This window comes from Aulonocara sp. 'chitande type north' Nkhata Bay, linkage group LG18 (assembly GCF_057382095.1).
Source record: "Aulonocara sp. 'chitande type north' Nkhata Bay isolate Kocher_YH1m ecotype deep benthic linkage group LG18, A_spYH_male_GT1.1, whole genome shotgun sequence".
Taxonomy (NCBI): Eukaryota; Metazoa; Chordata; class Actinopteri; order Cichliformes; family Cichlidae; genus Aulonocara; species Aulonocara sp. 'chitande type north' Nkhata Bay.
Window position 1 is genome coordinate 14147449 of NC_141361.1, and position 21400 is coordinate 14168848.

Genomic DNA, 21400 nt, shown 5'->3' on the forward strand with positions numbered 1-21400 from the left:
TTGCTGTTAGATAAACCACTGACTAAACTGACCCCTAAGCCTCGAGCTCATTTTGCCCCACAGCCAATATTAAATAAATAAATAAAATATTTAGTCTAGAAACTAATGATAAACTTTTTAATAATGCAGATACATGTTATGAAAATATAGAACTTTATAACCTGAGATTTAAAAAAAGCATTTGACAAACCTGATATAACTCGTAACTCTACAAAAACCTTGGACACAATAACCTGTGAAAAACAAATGCTTCATTCATAAGGTTCTTCCTTTCAAAGAAAGATGAAAAGGAAGGTGCTAATTAAAGTTTAGGGTCAGTTAACAAAAGGTGTGTAGGGTTGCATAGGTACAGGTGTTAGATCAGCTAACCTTGCCCCACTCTCCCATCCAGAAACTTTCACTTAACTTCTTATGACACCAGTAGCGGATTTAGAAAGTTTCTATGAGACTCATCTAAAACTTCGTCCTCCACTCTCAAGCCATTTTCAAATCTGTCGGTCCAGATTTAATACCTCGACAGATATGTATGGTCCAATCCTAATAACGTTGGTAAGCCTGCTGACTTTTAATCTAGGATCCCCATGAGGTTGATATTCTGTAGTTTTACCTTTGGTAGAGACAGTCACCGAATTAGAGAACTTTAAAGCACATATTTTTGTATCTATATGCTTCATGAATTTATTACACACTTATCTCAGTACATTTCAGGAATCGCTCATGGACAGATTGATCAGTCTCAAGACCTTGTGCACTCTTATTCCAATGTTTAGCTGAGTGGTGCATGTCCAAGTAACAACCATATGATGCCATGACTCAAGGTTTCCCTAAAGAAGGTGTCATTGTGCTATACGAGTTTATGAATCCCTTCACCTGTCAGTGGTTTTAGTTATGTGGCTAATTAGTGTATTTACAACTGAAAAGATTTTTCCAGTAATTAACATTGTATAACTGGTATAATCTTTTCATTCTTCCAGTTTCTTAAACATGAGAATTGAGAGGTCTTTCCATATAATTATTTAATTGCTTCAATTATCAATGTGTAGTCAGGATTTTGTTAACTGAGAAGGATATTTTCCAATAATTTCTGAAGATTGAAGCAAAACAAAAAAAACCAGCATCTGTTGTGAGAACAATATTTAGCTCTAGCCATGTGATTAAAAATATATCCTAATGTCCTGCTAAACTCACTTTGTGCATGGAAATAAAATGACAGTGTTCAGCTCAAAGCATCAGGGAGGCACTCTTATTAACCTTTTCCAAGCTTGTACCAAAGCCTGAAGCTTTACTTCTCTGTAACCTTTCACGCCAGCCTCAAACAATTTTCAAAACAAATGGGAGTAATAAGATGAAAACAAAGGTGCAGAATGATGCTAAAATTCTCCAGTTGGCTTTAATTACAGCACCCTTGTGCATTAGTACTGATTCCTAATTGGCTTTGAGATTATTCCTCCCCTCTGTCTTTTGAAATTTTTTATTACAGTGACCTTGAAAACTGCAGCCAATGAGAGATAAGGTGCCGAAGCATCAACAGATGGGATTTCTAATTCACTCACTTCATTTGCACCAGATCATCATTTTCACAGGTTAAGGAGGGCCATTGGCTGGGTTGCAGGTATAATTGGTTCTATCGTTGCTGGCGAGCAGCCAGTGAGTACAGTGATCAGTCATGCAGCGTCTCTAATATGGACAATGCTCACTGTGAGATGAACTAAATCAATCACCGGCCTGCAGAGCTGCTGGATAAATTATGACTATAATAGGGGTCAGGATCTTTATAATACATCTGTGATTAGCCATAGTTGAGCGAAGATACTCAACTTAGAGAAAGCATTGTTTCACAGGGCTATAAGTCAAGGACGGTGCTAATGTAGGAAGTTTTATTAATTATAACTTTGGGGATGCAAGCATGAAAGGAGAAATCTGTATTTAAATTATTGCTCCATGAATAATTCCAGAACTGCAAAAACTGTCAACTGTCATCAGCTTTATGTTCTTCTATTTGTTTTACATGGTCAGAGTTGGTGTATTTCACTCTGGCTGTCATTTATCACTTTCACATAATTAAGCGTATGAAATTTCTCACACGTGTATTAATTTTATTCATTTACACTTTTAACTGAGTGTATTACAAATATCACAGTGTACACTGTGATATTATGAACCATTCCTGATTAATTCCCTGACATGCCAAACACCAGTGCTTCAGATTTAGTTTAGTTTAGCTTTGCTTTCCTTCTTTGATAAAACTTCAGAAATATTTAAAGATGTGACTCTAATGCATACTGGGTGATGAAATCAGGAAGTGCAGTAAAGCATTCAAAGGCAAAGGTAGAATAAGTCAGCAAAGGAAAAGTGGGATTGTCAAGTAGGTAAAGAACGAGGAGGTGAAGGCAAAGGAAAAGGCATATAGCGAGTTGTATTTGAGACAGGACACTAAGGAATGACAAAAGGACTTGTATTGATTGGGTAGGAAGAGGGATCAAGCTGAAAGGATGTGCAGCAAGTTAAGATGATTAAAAATTGAAATTGAAATGTACTAATGAGTGAAGAGAACATGTTACGTTTCTAGAGGTGGGCGGAGCAAAGAATCTGTCCCGGATGTGCCCGTTAGCGACGTCTAGTAAACAGGAAGTATGATACGAGAAGCGGTTAGTTCAACTGAACTCCAACGAACAATAAATGTACAACACTTTGTTAGAAAATGAAGTACGAAAGGCTTTTGGGCTCTCCCAGAAGTTGCAGTTGTTCTCTGTTGATGGCCTATAATAAGTTTGGCTCCTTTGAGGCCGCTCGGTAGTCGCTAAACTTTGGCTAGCCTGCTGGGTAACTTAGCAGGATTGTTCAGAGGATGTGTTCGTCGACTTTTTTTAGCGAGTTTTCTACGTGTTTAGCCTGATGTCGGTAGCGGTTCCTTGGTTTATTTTGTTAGTTAGCAGACTTTACGCGTAGCGGTGGGACAGCTACATGTCGTCGTTATGGCAGGCAAGGAGCTGAGTCTTATTGACAAGAACATAACAAGGTAAAGTTACCTATTCACAACTAACGTATCAAAATTTACATTACATCAGCTAATAAGGGACTACTATGTACCACTGACGAACCGATTAAGTCTGGCATGAATATTTACTTACTTCATGACGAGCTTTACGTTACAATTTTAATCTGATGATAAACGTGATATTTATAAGGAACAATAAGACCCCATACAATGTGAACTATAACTCATTGCTGTATGAGAATGACACGTGTGAATAACATATGAATAACATTTTGTTGACATCAGTACCATTCTTCAATTGTATAGATCTGATTCTAGATAAGATAAAATAAGATGATACATTCCTGCGAGTGCAGACAAAGAATGCTGTAAATAATGTTGAATTGCGAAATGAAGTAACACAAATATTTTATTTCTTTAAAGTAAAGCCTAGATAAGTTAAGCACTGTGGGGAAAAGGCCTATATAGGTTATTAGCGTCATCTACTTCATTATCTAGTGAATACAGATTTTAAAAAGACTGTATGTTAGGTGGACAAAAGCTTTACTACCAAGAATTCAATATTACTGTCTTGCAATATGCAGACAAACAAGTGCAAATAAAAAAGGGCTATGTGGTTGTCAGTTTTAAATTAGTTCTAAATTCCCATGTTCTGTATATAATTTGAACTTTCTAGTCACTGTAATAGGCACACCTTTTCATTGCAGGGTAAGATGCATTTTCTCCTAATTCATTGTGGCAATTCATTGTTAATATTTTGGTCCATATTGAAATGTTGCAGATGTACAGATCCACATCATTTCTCCAATATTCTGTTGTTCAGGTCTGGTGACGCTGTATGAACTCTATCCTCAATTTCCTCGAGCCCTGCTGGAATGTGATTGGCTGAGTAAATATTTGTGTTTAATAGCAGTAGGACAGGTGTAACTAATACAGTGACTGATGGGTGTATGACAGACTGAAAATCCAAACCCAAAAATATTTTAATAACAGAAACCTATTCTCTTAGCTGAAAAGCTGTAACCAGAGGGCTTGACTTTTCTTAATTTATTCGCCGTCAGGACTTGCCAGTTATTCTGTTTGATTTCATGTTTGATTGCTTTTTCAGTTCTCACAGTTTGTGTAAAGACTATAACTCGCGAATATGGAGAGAATAGAAGTACAAGTAGAATCATCAGTCAACTGAGAGACACTTAGGCAACAGAAACTGTATTTGCATAAATGCCATGTTTTTAGTAGTCCACAAGAGGTTGCTTATCTGGAATATTTTCTTTGTAGTAAAATATGAGAATTGTCTTTAATGTCATTGAAAACTGAATACCCTCTAAGTTTTAAACACTTGGATTGAGTTTTTAGAATTTTCAGAGGAGATTTTACATCATTTAAAGTAAACTGTTAAGCAATTGATTAAATAAATTAACAAATTTATTGTTATTGTTATAATAGTCATTAGTTGGTACACATTTACCTTCAGAACATGTACTTATTTGCACAAAGTTTTACCTTCCGCTGTGAATCTGACCTTGTTGCCCTCTTTCTAGCTTGCTAGATATTCCCCTGATACCCACTGTAGCGTCACTTAATCTGCACTGCAATCACATCCCGAGGATCGAGGGCCTGACCTCAGCTTGGCACCTGCGACACTTAGACCTTTCCTCCAATTGCATTTCTAAGATTGAGGGTCTGAGTTCCCTCACTTCCCTGAGGACTTTAAATTTATCCTGCAACTTAATCACCAAGGTTGAAGGTGAGTCTTTAGTCACCATTTAACAGAGATAATAAATGCCTCTGCTCTCTGTGAGTTCTCCAAGTAATAATTCTTTATTAGTGGATCTTGTGTTTACCCTGACATTGCTGTCACTGCTCTATGAGCTGTAAAATCACTCAGTTGTTAATGTCCTCTCCCTTCACTCCAGCACTGAATGGGCTTGTGAATTTAACGAGATTAAACTTGTCCTACAATCAGATAAATGATCTCAGCGGTGAGTTGAATTTTGCCTGAACAGTGTTTTCTTTTTCTGCACCCAAATGAGAATGCTAACAAGTGAATGATGCTTCAATGCTGTCAATTCTTCATGCCTTCATTAGGCTTGTTGTATCTCCATGGCACGGAGTACAAGCTGAAACACCTCAGTCTCCATAGCAACTACCTGGACAGCATTGATCACCTCCTGCAGTGCCTTCTGGGAATACAAGGGTTAAGAGAGGTGATTTTAAGTCAGGATGGCAGAGACAACCCTGTCTGTAGGTCACCAGGTAGGAAACCTTAACACTCATAGACAGGAGCCCTGTTCACATCTATAACAAAAAACTGGTACTTAACGATATTCAGAGGGTGAACAGTGATTGTAGAAATACAGATTTAAAATGCAGAGAGAACGGAAGCAACAAACGAGCCAGAAGCTTTGTGATATGTATTCAATATCTTATCTGAACCACAAGGCCAGCAGACACATCAGCTGATAGAGCCTGTGACCACTTCTGTATTGGAGTGCAGTTGTATCAAGCAGCTGATTGATGTGATAGCTGTACATGTTGACCTATCAGATGTGTAAATGCACTGGCCTGATGTAGGAGAACTAAACAAAGAAGGCTTATGTTTGTTGGGATGGAATTTTCATTAAAACACAATGCATTGAAAACATGGTTTATCTAAAAGGGCATTAACTCAGCATTGAAAGTCATTGTACTTGTATATTTGAGCTGTTTCCCTCTGAATTAATTTGTTTCTGTTCCTTTCATTTTTAGTACGAACCTGTAGCTATACTGAATGTGTAATAACATACGCCCAGCAAGTGCAGCAATACGTTTTCACTGACATCAATGTAAATGGCTATATTAGAGCAGCGCCCTAATGGTGCGTGTGAGACTTGCTCCTCAAGCGGAAAAATATACCAGTCTTCCATATATTTATTTTTTACGCAATTTGTTCAGTCTTTTTTGCATTTAAAAAAAATGTTTGCGTGTGTGTATGTGTTTTTTAATGGAACCAGCAGTATACAGGAAATGACTTTGGGACTTATTTTGCCAATAGGAGCTCACTGTTGCAAAGTAAATTTGTCCCTTAAGTAGTGATAAAACTGTAGTCTGTAATTCAGACTAAATTAGCTTACTCATATTGCATACATTCAGTGTCAAATTTAAAGTTTTAAATATCTACAAATGCTGTGTTGTCATTGTTGTCCAAGTGTATGTTAGTTAGCTAGATGAAACATATCTTGTGGAAGCTTTTTTAGGTGCTTTTTCAGGTGTTACAACAGTGGGGTGAGCTAGTTGAGGTTGGTCTGATCCCAGCTTGTGTCCCACAAGGAATTGTCCACAAATCAACCCTCATAATTGAAAGCCACATAGTTGCTCTCTCTGTGGTTTTGGCAGCTGATTTAATGGTCCTCCTTTTGTCAGCGGGATCACCTGCCTTTTCTTCAGCACGCATTCACTTGAAATGCTTTCAATTTCCTCATCCATATGATGTTCCCAGAGTACTATTATTTCCAGCATAATCACTTCCTTGGTGAATGTGGACACAGTGGTCACGTCTGGCTGCAGTTTTGATATTATAATCTGGACTGAGAACTTCGGCTGCTTAACCAAGGCGGTAGTTTCAGCTTAGGGGCGAGATTTCTCCCCAATTCTTATAAAGGTGATAGTCATTGGCAGATGGTTGCATCTGGTGTTTCTAAAAGCATTTACCTTGAAGACCTGGTCATGGCACCAGCAATAGTGCTTGCCTCTAAAGGCTTTTGGACAGCTATTGAAAAGATGCTCGTTGGAACACCTTCCAGAGCAAAGAGGGCAGGGAGGTGTCTCTCTGTGACGAGGTTTTCTAGAGTGGATAGGACATCAAATACACCTTGGACAAAGAAGTCCAGTCTCTCCTAACGCCTTAGGTCATTGTTTTGAGTAAGAAAAGCATCTGGCAAGCTGCTTGGTAGCTGTTCATTCTTTGTTTAAGAACATCCCAAATTCACCTTTTGTCAGGCATTTTGCATGTATCACATAATGATGTAGATGAAAGACTGGACTGTCAACAAGGTGTTTGCTAAGTAGCAAAGAATGGATATAAATTCAGAAGAATAGGGGAAGAAAAACTCCCTTTGACACTTTGCAGACATTTAACATGTACCAACAAAGTCCTATAACACACTGAAGGAATGGAAAAATCCCAGGAAACATAATGGAGGGCACTTAAATGGAATGTCAACCATCTAATCTCAGAAGTCAGTGAGAAATCATCACATCAGCTACTATGAAAGATTATTATTGTTATTATTATTATTGTAAGATGTTCATTTTGTAATAATACTCTGTTAGTTGTGCTTTATGGTTGTGTCTCTGTTGTGTGCTCCTGGGCAGAGTTAGGCTAACTTGAGAATTGTGCGTAGTTTTGTAAGAAGGAAGACTAGAGTGCAGATGGGACTCCAGGGGGTATGATATTTTGGCTTTATTGATGGAGATAAGCACTAATGAGGTTTCCTGTTGTGGTGAACCAAAGACTATGATGTGATGTTTACTGCAGACTGGCTGTGGTAACAAGGCCAGGGTCTCTGATGGCAGGGGTGAGAGGAGATGAAAAGATGAAAAGTTGGAATTGTAACTTTGTTCCAGGTCTTCCAGGATCGCTTCTTTGGATTACACTTTATTTTGAGCATTTCCGCATCAAATGCGAGTATGTCAGTTCGCTGAATTTGCAAAAAGCAAAAGTTTGTTGTACGTTATCCAATTACAGAAAAAAATAGGTCGATACATAAATTATATATATATAAAAAAGATAAACAATTTAATTCATATTTTCCAACTGCAGTTGGATCAAACTTTAATAATAGCACCCAGCATATCAGCTATGAACAGCAGTTTTACAGGATATTTTTTCCAATTTTGCAGAATAACTGATTTAAAACTCCCCCTGTAATGAAAGTCCAGTGAATATCAGTCAAACTGACAGCCGCTATTAGTAATGACTGTGATCTTTTAATCTCTTTGTTTATCTTATATTTGGCTTCTTCATTAATTGGATTGGCTGCAGTTAAATTAATGTAAAAAGCTTTTCAGTGATCCTTTGCACCCATTATCCATATCTTCCAGTTAATGATTAATTCACAGCACTAGTTGTTGAAGGCGTCTCTTTTCATGTTGTTAAATACGAGAAGGCACTCTTGCAACTCTTGCTGTCTGTATGTGTAGATATACTTGCATAAGTTTTGCTCACTACCTATTAAATAGGGTACATCAGTAGTGCATATGAAGGTGACACACAAAGGTTATTCATTCAGAATGAATTATTTGATCTTTCATGAAGGTCATATGCACCACTGATGTGACATTACTGAATAAGAGACTCATGGCAATCAGGCCTCGACAGGTTTCTCTGATACACCTGCGTTCCTATCTTACTGCAGGTTACAGGGAGATTGTTTTGCGGTCACTGCCGCAGGTCTCTGTTCTGGATGGCCTAAACCGACTGGGAAACCGATCACCTCAAAGTCTCAGTAGTCTCTGTGATATCCCCGGTCTAGAAGATTACGTGGACCTTCTACTCTCATCTGACACAAGTCACAATGAACCGGTAATTTTTTATGCTAAGCTACTATCAATTCCAGTGTAGTTCTTTTATTTGTTTAGATATACTCACCATGCTTTAGGGACTTTTGTTATTAAATCCTGTTTTATTTGACCGGAAAGTCTCTCGCCATGTGTTTGCTTTTTTGCAACTGACACAAACATAAAGTTATTTCCCAACAATTAATTTACAGCTTTCATAACCAGAATCAGAAACTTTATTGTCATTGTCATGAGAACAACGAAATTAAGAATGGTCCCCGATCATTGCATCATCCCTAGCAATATCAAAATATAAATAAAACAATAAAATTCAATAAATAAAATAGATAGAATACTTAAAATACTAATAAGATATAACAGTAAAACATTCACATACATTCCCACACACATGCTTCAGACCGTGCATAGATTAACACAAGAGTGGCGTGATGGACATTTTTTTGTAGTATTCAGATGTGTTATTGCAGTTGGATAACAGCTGTGTTTGAGTCTATTAGTCCTTGCTCTGATTGCCCTGTACCGTCTGCCTGAGGGCAACAGTTCGAACAGGGAGTGGCCAGGATGTGAGGTGTCTTTTATGATGTTTTGGGCCTTTTTAAAACAGTGGGCATTGTGTAGAACTTCCAGTGTGGGGAGAGGGCAGCCAGTGATCTTTTGGGCGGTGTTAATGATCCCTTGGAGTGCTTTCCTCTGAGCCCCTGTGCAGCTAGTGTACCAGATGCATATGCAGTAAGTTAGAACACTCTCAATGGTGGCTCTGTAGAATGTGAGACGCATGAGAACAAGAAAGTTGTAGAACAGTTTCCACTTATTGTATGAGTGATGCTCAACTGCCTGATAGGCAGCATATCAAAATCCTGCGCTCCTGATACAAAAGAAAGAAGAACCGAGAATTTTATTGTCATACACACCACAAATAACTGTGGGTATGTTGAGCAATGAGGTTCTTACTTTTCGGGTTCACTACACACAAATAAATAAATAAAATATAATAATAGATTAATAAGCACAGAAAAAATTTAATAAATAAAGCACGTACTATTTACAGAAGAGTAGAGGGTGGTTAGTTATGCAAAAACACAAATTCCATCTATCCCATCAGCTGTCGTAGGGCAGGATGCAGTGTACAGGTCACCAGTCCATCAGAGAACAGACAGACAACCATTCACATCTTTACCTTTGTCCAATTTAAAGTCAACAATTAATGCACCTCTTTGTACCGTCGGAGGAAATCGGTTCACCCGGAGAAACCTCACACAAACACTTTGTATTAACCTAAGACAAAATATCATAATTACACAGCTTTGCTTATAGAAGACCTAATTATGAAGGTCTGCTTCGCTGCAACGAGGAATATCATCGAGCCAAATAGATTTCCCGGTTGTCACTGAATTATTGGAACATAATGAATTTATGTATACTGGGATGATGAAAGTTTGGTTGCTTTACAATATACTACTTTGCATATTCATTGCACCAGATGGCAGTTTCTGTCTGTTTTTCTACAGGAAAACAAACTGCAGTAGAAGCCATTTTTCTTGCCGTTATTAACTCTTTTCTGTCTCTGCAATGAAGTCCTGTAAATACATTATAATTCGAAACCACACTTTTGCATTTGGAAACTCTGAAATAAAAGTGAAGCTGTAAGTAGCCTATCTGTTGAACACAGTGGAGGCTCTATCATGGTTTCGGGCAGGATTTCAGCCACTGATGTTGGGGATCTTGTCCCCAAAAAAGTATATTCATATTTGACCCACCATCTGAAAAGAGTCTGATCACAGCTTCAAACTGTAAAAACTCTGTTTTTGCCTTATGTGCCATTTGTGTTAACTGATGTTGGTGTACCTATTTCCCACTTTTTTATATTTCCTAGAAAAATATAAGGAACCGGGGGGTGACAAAAAAAACCTTTAAGTATTTCTTTGTTATTTACCCAGAACCCTGCAGATAATAAATCCAGAAGATCTGCCCATTCTGTGGTGATGGTACGGAAAGCCAAGCGGGACACAGACCGCACTTCAGAAAGTGAATGTGACAGCGGGAAGGAAAACAGGAGGCAAACGAGAATTCCCAAATACCATGACAGCGTAACATCGTCGACAACCACCAAAGAGACCAAGAGATCAGAGAGGTGATTCTGCACCAAAAGAGATTTCTGGTGTCATGTTAGCTGCTTTGAAATGCCATCATGTTTATATTTGGACTCCCTGATTTTGTTATAGCAGCTGAGATCCAACTTAGCAAAGCCTAAAACTTGATGAACCTAAACTATGTGAAGACATTTTCAGCACTGGTGGGCACTACATCAAAATCAGAGAGTGTACCTCTAAGCAATGATAATCACATTCATACATTCACCAAACAATATGCAGCAATGGGTTTTTCCATATTGTTCATCATGCATCAACTTAATATTATCAGGTATCTTGATTAGGGAAATTCCTTTTACCTCCCACTTGAGAGGGGGTGATAAATTTTCCTCAGAGAGATGATATGTTATAGACGTTTCTCCTCTCTGTTAGAAATTACCGCCGGCAGCTCACTCGCATGATTAATGGCCACGCTTCTCTGGTCAACCCCCTCATCTTACTTCATCATCCACTAATGACATGTGCTTAAGATTCAGAAATTTAACTTAAGTAATCTCACAATAGCCCTCATCAAAAAAAGGTTACTTTGAAATATTACTTCAAAATTCAAAGTTGTTCAGACTTTGCTTCCCTATAAAACTCAGTAAATCTTCTGCTTTGACCTTTGTTTAGCCAGACATTAGCTGGAGGGTTGTTTAGAATCTATTTTACAGCCAGTTTAATACTTGTGATTTGTTTTATGTGCAGCGATCAGGAGAATCATAAACGGAGGGCTTCAAAGTCTGCCGTTGGATCCAGGACGAAGGCTGGTAGCACAGGGAGTGCAGAGGCAGTGAGGCCAACAAGGAAAGGACCTTTAAGAGCAGCTAAGGCCTCAGGCGATATGAAAACCAGATCCACTGAAGAGGAGGAAACCTACAGGGTACACGATGGACGGGTCACCTAGCTGCTTCTGTTTTTATTGAGTGACTGTAAAATAGAAACGGTTCTGTCCCCATTCAAAAAGAGAGTAAATTGGTGTGTTTGCAGAAACATTTGTGTAAACAAAAAAAAAAATGCAGGAATAGAATAAATGGATAATGCTTTTAGAAGGTGACAGCAGAAATAGGACCACAGTAAACAGAAGGTTTTTCATGTTTTGCTCTTTGTTTCTGAGAGCTTTGTTTCAGTAACATTGACTTTATCTTTGTGATGTCAATAACTTCTTTGTGGTAACTTTGTTAAATTATGCGCAAAATAGAGTTCAAGCCAGTAGTCCATCATCTGTTTGGTTATTTAATTTCAGTACATTTAATGAAACTCTTGGCTTTTTGTTGTGATAAGAAAACATTCGATTCCTTTCCACAAAGAAAGTTTCTATTTTTTCAATCATTTATTCAACAAAAATATCAACAGATCCAACATTCTTCTGTCAAAGTAACAGAACAAACTTCTTGTAGGCATTTCATGTAGTTCTCTACAAGTCTCTTACATTAGTTTGCTGATATTATTTGACAACCTCCATGTTAAATTCATTCTATTGCAAGAGATTAATGATTTTTCATACTTATACTGTGTGCTTCAAATGCCCCCAACATCTGAAATGATTTAAATCTGTGCTTCTTGTTCTTTGTCTGCCATTCTTTATCCTGCTGACGGGTCCACTTTTACTTCAACGTTTGGACAAACGCTCGTCTGTTATCTTCAAGCAGAATTCACAGTTCAATCAATTCCTGCAAACTCCCCAATCCTGAGGCAACAAAGCAACACCAGTCATAATATTTCTACAGTCATAATTCACAGACTCTTTCAGGGTCTCTTCCTGAAAAACTGTGATTCATATGCATCGATAATATCTGCTGCCACTGTGGCCAAACAACTCTTTTATTTGATCTGCCCGTTCAGAGCATATTATTTTTAAAAAAAGCAAAAAAAAAAAAAAAAGCAGTGTCATGTCCTCCATGTTTATTGGCAGATGGTAGTTGTTCTTTAATGTTTTTTTGGACAGCACAGGCTTTTGTTTCTGGCACGTATCCCATGCAGTAATTTCTAATATTGGATTTATCCTCAAAGCAGATGTAACACGAGAGAAAAATGGTGGAAATATCTTTTATTCCTAACAATATTTTTTGAGGGGTACTCACTTGTTTATACAGGGGGGTAAAAATCCTCAATGTTGCTTTCATTGTTCCTACAAAAACAACGAGATGCTTTAAATAAAACTGTAAAAAACACTTGAGCTGTAAGAATAAATTGGTATTTCAACTTAAAGAAAAAATGACTTTTTTTTTTTTTTTTTTTTTTTAAGCGTTCAGTGTGTGTTTACTCTGGGAATTCATACTTTGTGTATGTGTTCTGCTCAGACGATTGTGGAGGAGCGTGACCAGGAACGGGAAAGACGCTGGAAAGCAGAACAAGCTGTGAGAAAGCTAACAGAGGAGCTCAAGTGCCTGCAGACCAAGGTCAGCGAGGAAAAGGACCTTCAGAGCATGGCCCTGCACACTACAGACAGGTAAGAGGGAGGCACATTTACCGTGGACGCCTCTCATCACAAACCTCCACTTGAATCTGTTAGGCAGCTCTAAAGCAGATATCATGCTGGAAAAAAAAGCGATAATTGAACTCTTCTCTGTGTATTTTAGTTGTCAGCTTCATAATGGATCCTCATCTGTTTCTACTCTCTTCATCTTTTGTATTGGCTCTCTTGAGACCAAGGCCTGCTGCGTGTCTCATTGTTCAACAATGAGTATCTATCCCACCATTAAAATGTCTCACTATCACGGTGCCATAGTCTCTTTAGAAATCATGCTCACATTTTGGCTCCATTACACCAAAAACCTTTCAAGTATGCCTGCAGTTGTCTGCGATAATAAAGCTATTTAGTATAAAGATCATTAAGCGACGCAGCCATCCTGATTATATACCTAACGTTTAAATTTCCAGAGGCTTTGATTAAATATTCCTATCTCTGCTGCCACAAGGCCATTTTACTTCTGCTCTGTACGGTCTTCGCTGGCACCACATCCTGCTTAGATAAATCTGCATTATGGTTGTAATTAGAGGCCCGATGACGCGCATATGTCAGCAGTATTACACAAATCAATCTTAACTGTCACTTTCTAATGACACTGAACACAGCTGTTACTGTTGCCGTCCATGCTCAGCGAGAGACAGATTACAGTGACTCATCAAAGCACATTTTAATAGTGGACTACTGTGCGTGAGCTGCTTCTACTGTTTTATAGTTTCTTAGTTGTCCCCTGTGTGCCTCATTTCCATTTCTACTTCCATTGTCTCTCCCATGAGATAAGATTTTGACTATACTATAGCGTTAGAGTTCTTCAATTTCAAAAGCTATCACATATTTGACACTATGGAAGGACAGCCAAGGGCATCACAGAATTGGGGAGTGCTTTCTGGTACCAATTTCTATATAAAGTGAAAAGAGAAATTCAGAGTAGTACCGCGGCTTCCCTTGGACACCCTTATCGTATTTTTCTCCCCGTCCAGACTGAAAGAATTGCTACTGAAAGAGCGATCGGGGCACTCTGAGCTGCAGGCTCGTGTTGAGGAGCTGGAGGGGAGGTGTCGATCCCTAACCCAGCAGCTGGAGCAGGCCCGCAGCTGTGAGGAGCAGCACAAAACTGCACTGCATAGACTGGAGGAAAGCGTTTCCCACGGAGAGGCGCTTAGGGCTCACCAGCAGGCTGAAGAGGTACAGATGTTCGCTTATTTCCCCTAGAACAAATCATGTTGATAAAGATAAGGTATATTCAGTCAGGCGGTGCTAATCGATGCTCGACATACAGTTTTTCTCCCATCAAAGCAAGTTTATCACACTGCTTCTGCTACATTCGATTACCTGCCGCTGAGCTCCCCTTATCGCTCTAATTTTTGATTGTAACGACGCATTAGTTCACTGATCCAGCCTGGAGTGAATACATTCAGATAGATAAAAGGATTCAGTACAGAGAGGTCATTCAGCTCTGACAGGCTGGTATAAAACATGTGCTGACCTTCCTCAGATAAAAAGGCAACAGGAACTGCAGAACAAGGCAGCAGCTCTGAAGAGAGAGTTGGACATCCAGAGAGCGTCAGTACGACAGCACAAAGACAAACTGCAGCAGCTGCATGAACTGCTGGCAGCCAGGGAACAAGAGCACAGGTACATCTAAGAAGAAGAACCCCTGCTAAATATAAAGTTCATCTTTAGATGCCATGGAAACCATTTCTGTAAAAGAGTTGCTTCTCATGAGCAGTGTGATCCTAGATAAATGCAACATTTTCTCATAAATTTTGAAATATTATAAAATGCTTAGAAATCTGGAAAAGTTTTATTATTGCTTATTTGTCATGAATCCCCCAAGGTACCCGATTGAATGCCAAGTTTCAAGGGGTTCTAATATCTAATGTTGTTTAATTTAGAAATTTGCATCTAAATTAAATATTGGATGCAAATGCAAAAAAAGATACAAATGCAAAAACAGATTACAATAAGCAGTTACATGCCTTTAGAGTTTCTGTTGACGACACAGTCTCCATTTAAAGAGGCGTTTATCCTCGTTTGCGTCATTCTTCCTACAGAAAACAACTAGAGTTGCGGTTACAACCCGGTGGGGCAGATTTTCATGATGCTGTGGCGAAGGAAGTGGCATCAGTGGAAGAAAGGCACAGCCACAGGGAGGCGGAGCTGCAGGAGAAGCTGGCAGAGGGCAGGAAACAGTACACTGCTCTGGAGGACGAGTTCCGCATGGCGCTAACCATTGAGGCTGCTCGCTTCTCTGAGGTCTGCTAAAAGATGGACCCCTGCCATCCAGATGGCCTATAATCACTGTAATGTTGCCCTGAATTTTACACTACAATCTCTGAGCAGTCCAGCTGATAAATGATTACTTTGAACACTAAAAAGTGAAATGATTGAACTTGATTTCACCCAGTTGGGAGAGACTTGGCTGATGGGTTTTTTTTTCAGCACGATGGGGAAAACTGGTATTGAATTAGGATCTTTTGCCTCTGGACAAGTAGTCTTTGATTGCCACATGGACAGAAGCTTACAAAAGGATTGGGCTCGAATCAATTCAGAATGTTCAAAAATGTAATCTCATTTTTGATTGCTACTGCTTGCACAAATTTCTGCTCTTAGTCACCCAAACTTGTGACCTTTGAGAAAAGTGTGAAAAAGCTATTGTGGGGCACGTGTTTCTGTAAAGCCATGGCTCTGAAACTGTTCTGACCGATTAAAGTGTCAGGTAATGCTCGGACCTACGCTTTGGTTAACTCCCAAGATTTCTTATTAACATTCAGTTCCACACTCTCACTTTTTTCTGTAGGTAAAGGAGGCGTGTGATCAGATGACTGCAGAGCTGATGGAACTCAAGGCAACCCTGGCCCAGTCCCAAGAGAGGGAGAGGAAATCAGGCTCTCTAGTGCAGGAGCTCACTGCTATGGTCAAAGAACAGAAGAGCCGCATCTCTGAGCTCATCAAAGCCAAGAGAGACGCTGTCACTGATCTAAAGGTGTGCAGCATTGCAGTAAGAGAGGGAGATGTGGGTGATTTTTATTCCAGCATTTCAACTGGATTTGAGCCCAGATTGCAGGATTTAAAATATTGAAATATGACTTCATGTGAGATAGCATGGGCACAGATTCATCAGTCACTGCCTTTTCAAAAACATGTTAACCCTGGTCCTGTAGGAGACTGACTACTTTGAGACATCATGAATACTGAATGGTCCAGCTGCCTTCCCATCTGCCATCCATGACAGATGGCCATTGATCATTAATACTGTCTGTCTCTCTCTGCCAGAGCCATCTGCATTCCTTGGAAGCAGAGGTAGGACAGGACCGGCATCTTGGCCTGCAGCTAGAGTTGCTTAAGAAAGATAAGGCTAGAGTGTTGTCTCAGCTCATGGCTCAGGAGTCGGTGATAGACGGCCTCAAGGTAGAGAGGAAGATTTGGGGCCAGGAGCTCGCTCAGCAAGGTGGGAAAAATTCAGGAGAGTACTTGTTTTGCACCTTGAGTCTGCCCTGCAGTGCACAGAAAAAGCTGATAATGCAGTTTTAGCTGTTTATTGGCAATCAGTGGTGCGGGTCCTCCCTGGAGCCAATCTAATGCACTGACTTGTGCTTAACTCGTAAAATTTTGGAGATTTCCACCTTAGAGGTAATTTAAAAAGAGGCTCAATACAGTACGTGCTGATTTACATTTTTATCAGGTAAAAGTCTGCCATCTAGTGGTTATAGCCCAGATGCACAATTAGAAAACACCGGGCCAGCTTTCTTTTTATATCCCTCTTAACGTTTGTCTTCCACATGTGTTTACATAGAGAGTTAAAGCGATATTTTGATGGGTTATTCTTTTCCAGGAGCGTCTTTGGCTCAGGACCGTGGTCGTTTAGAGGCCAGGATAGAGGTGCTGAGTGCTGAGTTGGAGGCTCAAAGGAAACAGAATGAGAAGGACAATGATACTCTTAGAATCAAAGCCAAAATCATGGACGACCAGACAGAAACCATTCGCAGACTCAAAGAGGTAGGTTGAGAACTTGTTTTACTCAAGCCAGAGGGCTCAAACTCCAAGCTAAACAACAACAAAAGAAAACTTTTGTGTTTTAACCGTCATTGTTGAGCTTTGTAATCATTTATGCATTTATTCATATTATCATGCAGTTTCTCATTATCAGTCACTGCTTTGTAGTCCTTGCAGGAGCGTGATGATCAGATCCGAAGGCTGAAGGAGGAGGCAGCAAAGGCTCAGAAGAGGCTTCAAGAGCAGCTGGAGGAGGAAACAACCCAGCAGGCTGAACTGAAAGAGCGAGTGGAACATCTGAGCCTGCGCAAGGAGGAACTGAAGCAGCAGCTGGAAGACAAGGAGGCAGAGCTCGAGCAGGTCAAAAGAGTTTACAGGCAAGTACCCCAGCATAACCACAAAAAGGAAAAGGGCCTGCTTTAGGCAGAGTACTTTCTGACATTTTAGGGTAACAATTGTGTTTAAATCAAACAAGTTCCAATGTTAGTGGTGCTACTGACCCGAAGATGATCAGACATTAAAGCTTTAAGCTGTTTCTAAACCAGTATGTTTTATGCTTTGTGTCTTTCATCTTTTTAGTGAATCCACTAAGAAGTGGCAGGAGAAGGCAGACTTGCTCACTCGGCTGGAGAGCCAGGTGAAGCGTATGAAGGAGAACTTTGATTCCAGGGAGTGCTTGCTGCTGGAAGAAAGAGAAAAGGCAACAGAAGCACACAGGTATGTTAAATATCAAGTTATTCTCTCCCGGTTGTTCAGGGACTTTCAGTGATACTTTTGCACTGCTGCTGGTTCACTCTCTTGGGTCAGGCATGTTGAAATGCATTTTATTTGCCTTTCTTTGTGTCTAGAGTGCTGTTGTTTGGTTTCTATCATTGATTGTTGTGTGTTTGATGTTTGCCTGCCTGCTGGGAAGAACTCAGAAGAAAGATGATATATAGCTTTGTAGATTTTGCACCAGTAAGAAGTAGTTTTTAACAAAGCCCTTATGAAACTGTAATGTTATGGTACTTAAAAAGTCTCAGATGTCATATCAGGATTAGGAAAGTGTTTGAGTCTTTTCCCCATAAAGCAAGGCAAGGTGAATGCTTTTGTTGTAAATAAATGATCACATAAGGCTGCACTTCCTGTGTTAGTACTTTATACCTGTGGCCCTTCACCATCAAAAACGCAGACATGTATTTTTCCCAAGGCAGCATTTGGAGAGCATCCAAAGTACCACTCCTTACGCAACCTGTCACGTTTGTGTTGGTCTGTTCCGCAGAGCTGCACTAGAGAAATTACACTGCGTGGACGATGCTTTCCGTCGACAGCTGGAGTCCGTCCAGGCTGCCCATCAAGCTGAGCTTCTGGGACTTGCTAATGAAAAACACCAAAAGATAGAAGAGGCCAATCAGAAGGTAAAATGTGGGCAGCTTTCCCACAAATGTTTTTTTCTCCAAAGTGGAAGAAAGAAACTGGTATGTCTTGGTATGAGAAAGGGGAACGCAAGCGTTGGTTTGCCTCCTCTGTGACAGTTCAAAAATAAGGTGTAAGAAAGGCTGCAACGGAAGCATTTCGTAACAGACTTTAGTCGCTTGCTTCACTGTTGGATTCATAATTCATTATAAATTATGGGGAAGATTCAGTCACTGAAAAACTGAAATTCTTCTCATACTGTAACGGTTTGTTGTTATGCAACAGTTGATGACATTCATCACTTTTTCTGGTCAAAATAAAAGTCACTGTGACAACGTTAGATTAAAAAATAATGATGAGGAAAATGTTTTAAAGTAAAGCATGTTTTCTTTTGTCATACCTCCAGTCAAGGGGTGGGTTTTCTTCAGAGGGCTATGTTGTCTAACATAAAGTAAGTAAAGTGCTGCACTTTGATGTAAACGTGGTACACACAGCATTGAATGATAGTCCACAGATTTTTGTACACATTACAAATAAGAATGGGACCTCAGTCCAAAAACCAAGAAGTGAGCTTGTGCAACATAGTTTTGTTCTGCATTACATCTTTGAAGTAGTGCTGAATGACAATAAAGTAAATCTTGACACCCCCCCAGAAAAATATGAGTAAAAAGTGCTGTAGTGCACAGAAAAGCTTTGTTTGTGTGGCACACATTCATTTGGAGTCTTACTGAATGGTATTATTGGGGGCAATTGTGGCTCAAGAGTTGGCAGTTCATCTTGTAATCGGAAGGTTGCCGTTTCGAGCCCCGGACAGTGTCGGTCGTTGTGTCCTTGGGATGTGGCTGCAATGTAGCTTGCCATCACCAGTGTGTGAATGTGTGTGTGAATGGGTCGATCACTGAATATAGTGTAAAGCGCTTTGGGGTCCATAGGGACTAAGTAAAGCACTATACAAATACAGGCCATTTACCATTTACAGATGTATTAGACTTAATCATCTCAACATAAAATATACATAATAGATAAAATTGATACATAAAATATGCCATTTCCTTTTTTTGTTGGATTGTTTATTTGTCCTTTTAAGACACCCAGGGCTGGGTTGAGATGGTTCAGCGACCGGTTCTGGCCCTCTGGTCATATGTTGCCAATGTGTGCTCTGGTCATTGCCTGGTTTTAATTGCATTTTACCCATCAAGACATGGTTAATAAAATGCTAGTTAACATACAAATGTTTTGAAAAGCAGTTTGTGTTTCTGCTGCTGATGTTGTCTGTCTGTGCTTCTTCCTCAGGTATTTGAAGTGGAGGAGGAGATGCGGCAGCTCCTGGAGGAGACAGAAACTAACAAGAGAATCATGGAAGAGAAAATGAAACGTCTCAGCAGTGTACTAAAAGACTTTTAACAAATAACGGGGTTGTTTTTGTATTTTTGTTTTAGAATAAGTTCTATTTTAGTACTGTATTATTTATTCAATAAATTCTTCTTTGATCTTATTTTTGTTTTCTGTTTCTAACCAGAGACCACAAAAGGCTAATGAGACATAATGATTTAACAGTTTGTGGTTAGTTCAGATAGAAAGAAGCTAAATTGTGTTCTTAAATACAGAGTTACATTAAGAACAATCATAACTACTCCAGTTCCGAGTAAACACAGGAAAGCACAAAACTGACTGCTTTAATGTTATGTCACTACGTTATGCAAACCTGCAGTTTTATTTAAGGCTGAAATGGTTATTAAATTACAGCTTTGTGGTCTAACTGCTCCAAGATAGGCAGGTAAACAGAAATTAATTCAGAAGGTTTTCCTTTCATTTAAAATGAAGAAATACAACCTTAATTCCAAAAAGTTTGGGTGCTGTGATGAATGTAAACAAAAACAGAATGTAATTTTTTGCACATCTCATAAAGCCATATTGTAGTCATAATAGAAAAAATAAAATACATTAATTGTTTTAAGTGAATAGATATAATATTTTAAGAAATAAAAAAATAGGATAATTTTCAATTTGATGATTGTCACACATCTCAAAAAAGATGGGCTAGGGCCATGTTTACCACTGTCTGGCATCCGTTCTACTTTAAGCAACAGTCTGTAAATATCTGGGAACTGAGGAGATCAGTTCTTGGACTTTTGGGAGAATGGTGTTCCATTCTTGTCTGATTCTAACTGCAATGAAAGGTCTGGACTGTTGGAGGCCGGTTTGGCACATGGACACCTCTACTGTGAAGTCCTGCTGTTGTAATAGCTACAGTATTTGGTTTAGCATTGTCTTGCTGAAACATGCAAGGCCTTCCCAGAAAAAGATGTTGATGGGAGCATATACCGTAGTTTTCGGGTCATAAGCCGCTACTTTTTTCCCACACTGTGAACACTGCGACTTATACTAATGCATTTCTTTTTTCATGCGGCCAAAAACATTTTGCCTGGTAACAGTAGACCAATCAAAATGACAAGTAGTGTATATATACACGGTATATATTTTTATCAGTTGTTAAGAGACGTTGTAATGTTGTTTGTGCACTGTTCCGTAAAAAAACCATAAGCAACGTAATTTGTGTGTTACGATACGTACGTAGACTTAAAGGTAGCCGTGTTACAGGCGCTGTTCGAGGAAAAAAAGCATTTGCAGTATGTATTTTTGTATGTTACCATAACGTTTATGTTACCATGTTTATGTTACCTTATATTAAACGTTAAAAATCCTCACGTGTAATATTTCTGTGTAAATATCTCATATTACAGGTGAAACGCATACGGCTTAAAATCCGGTGCGGCCTGTACAAGTACAAAATTGATTTTCTTTCTACAATTAGAGCATGCGGCTTTTAATCAGGTGCGCTCTGTAGTTCGG

General features: G+C 39.2%; 1 protein-coding gene across 1 annotated transcript; it reads left to right on the top strand.

Annotated features, from left to right (window-relative positions):
* Window positions 1–2604: 2604 nt before the first annotated feature.
* Window positions 2605–21177, top strand: lrrcc1 (leucine rich repeat and coiled-coil centrosomal protein 1). Its single transcript, XM_086272422.1, has 18 exons — window positions 2605–3019; window positions 4540–4745; window positions 4915–4980; window positions 5087–5254; window positions 8395–8561; window positions 10495–10688; window positions 11395–11569; window positions 12990–13138; window positions 14137–14341; window positions 14652–14791; window positions 15211–15412; window positions 15957–16142; window positions 16433–16607; window positions 16992–17155; window positions 17321–17529; window positions 17732–17869; window positions 18414–18549; window positions 19841–21177. The coding sequence occupies exons 1-18, from the start codon at window positions 2976–2978 to the stop codon at window positions 19949–19951; spliced, it is 2835 nt and encodes a 944-aa protein (XP_086128548.1). The 5' UTR covers window positions 2605–2975; the 3' UTR covers window positions 19952–21177.
* Window positions 21178–21400: the final 223 nt, after the last annotated feature.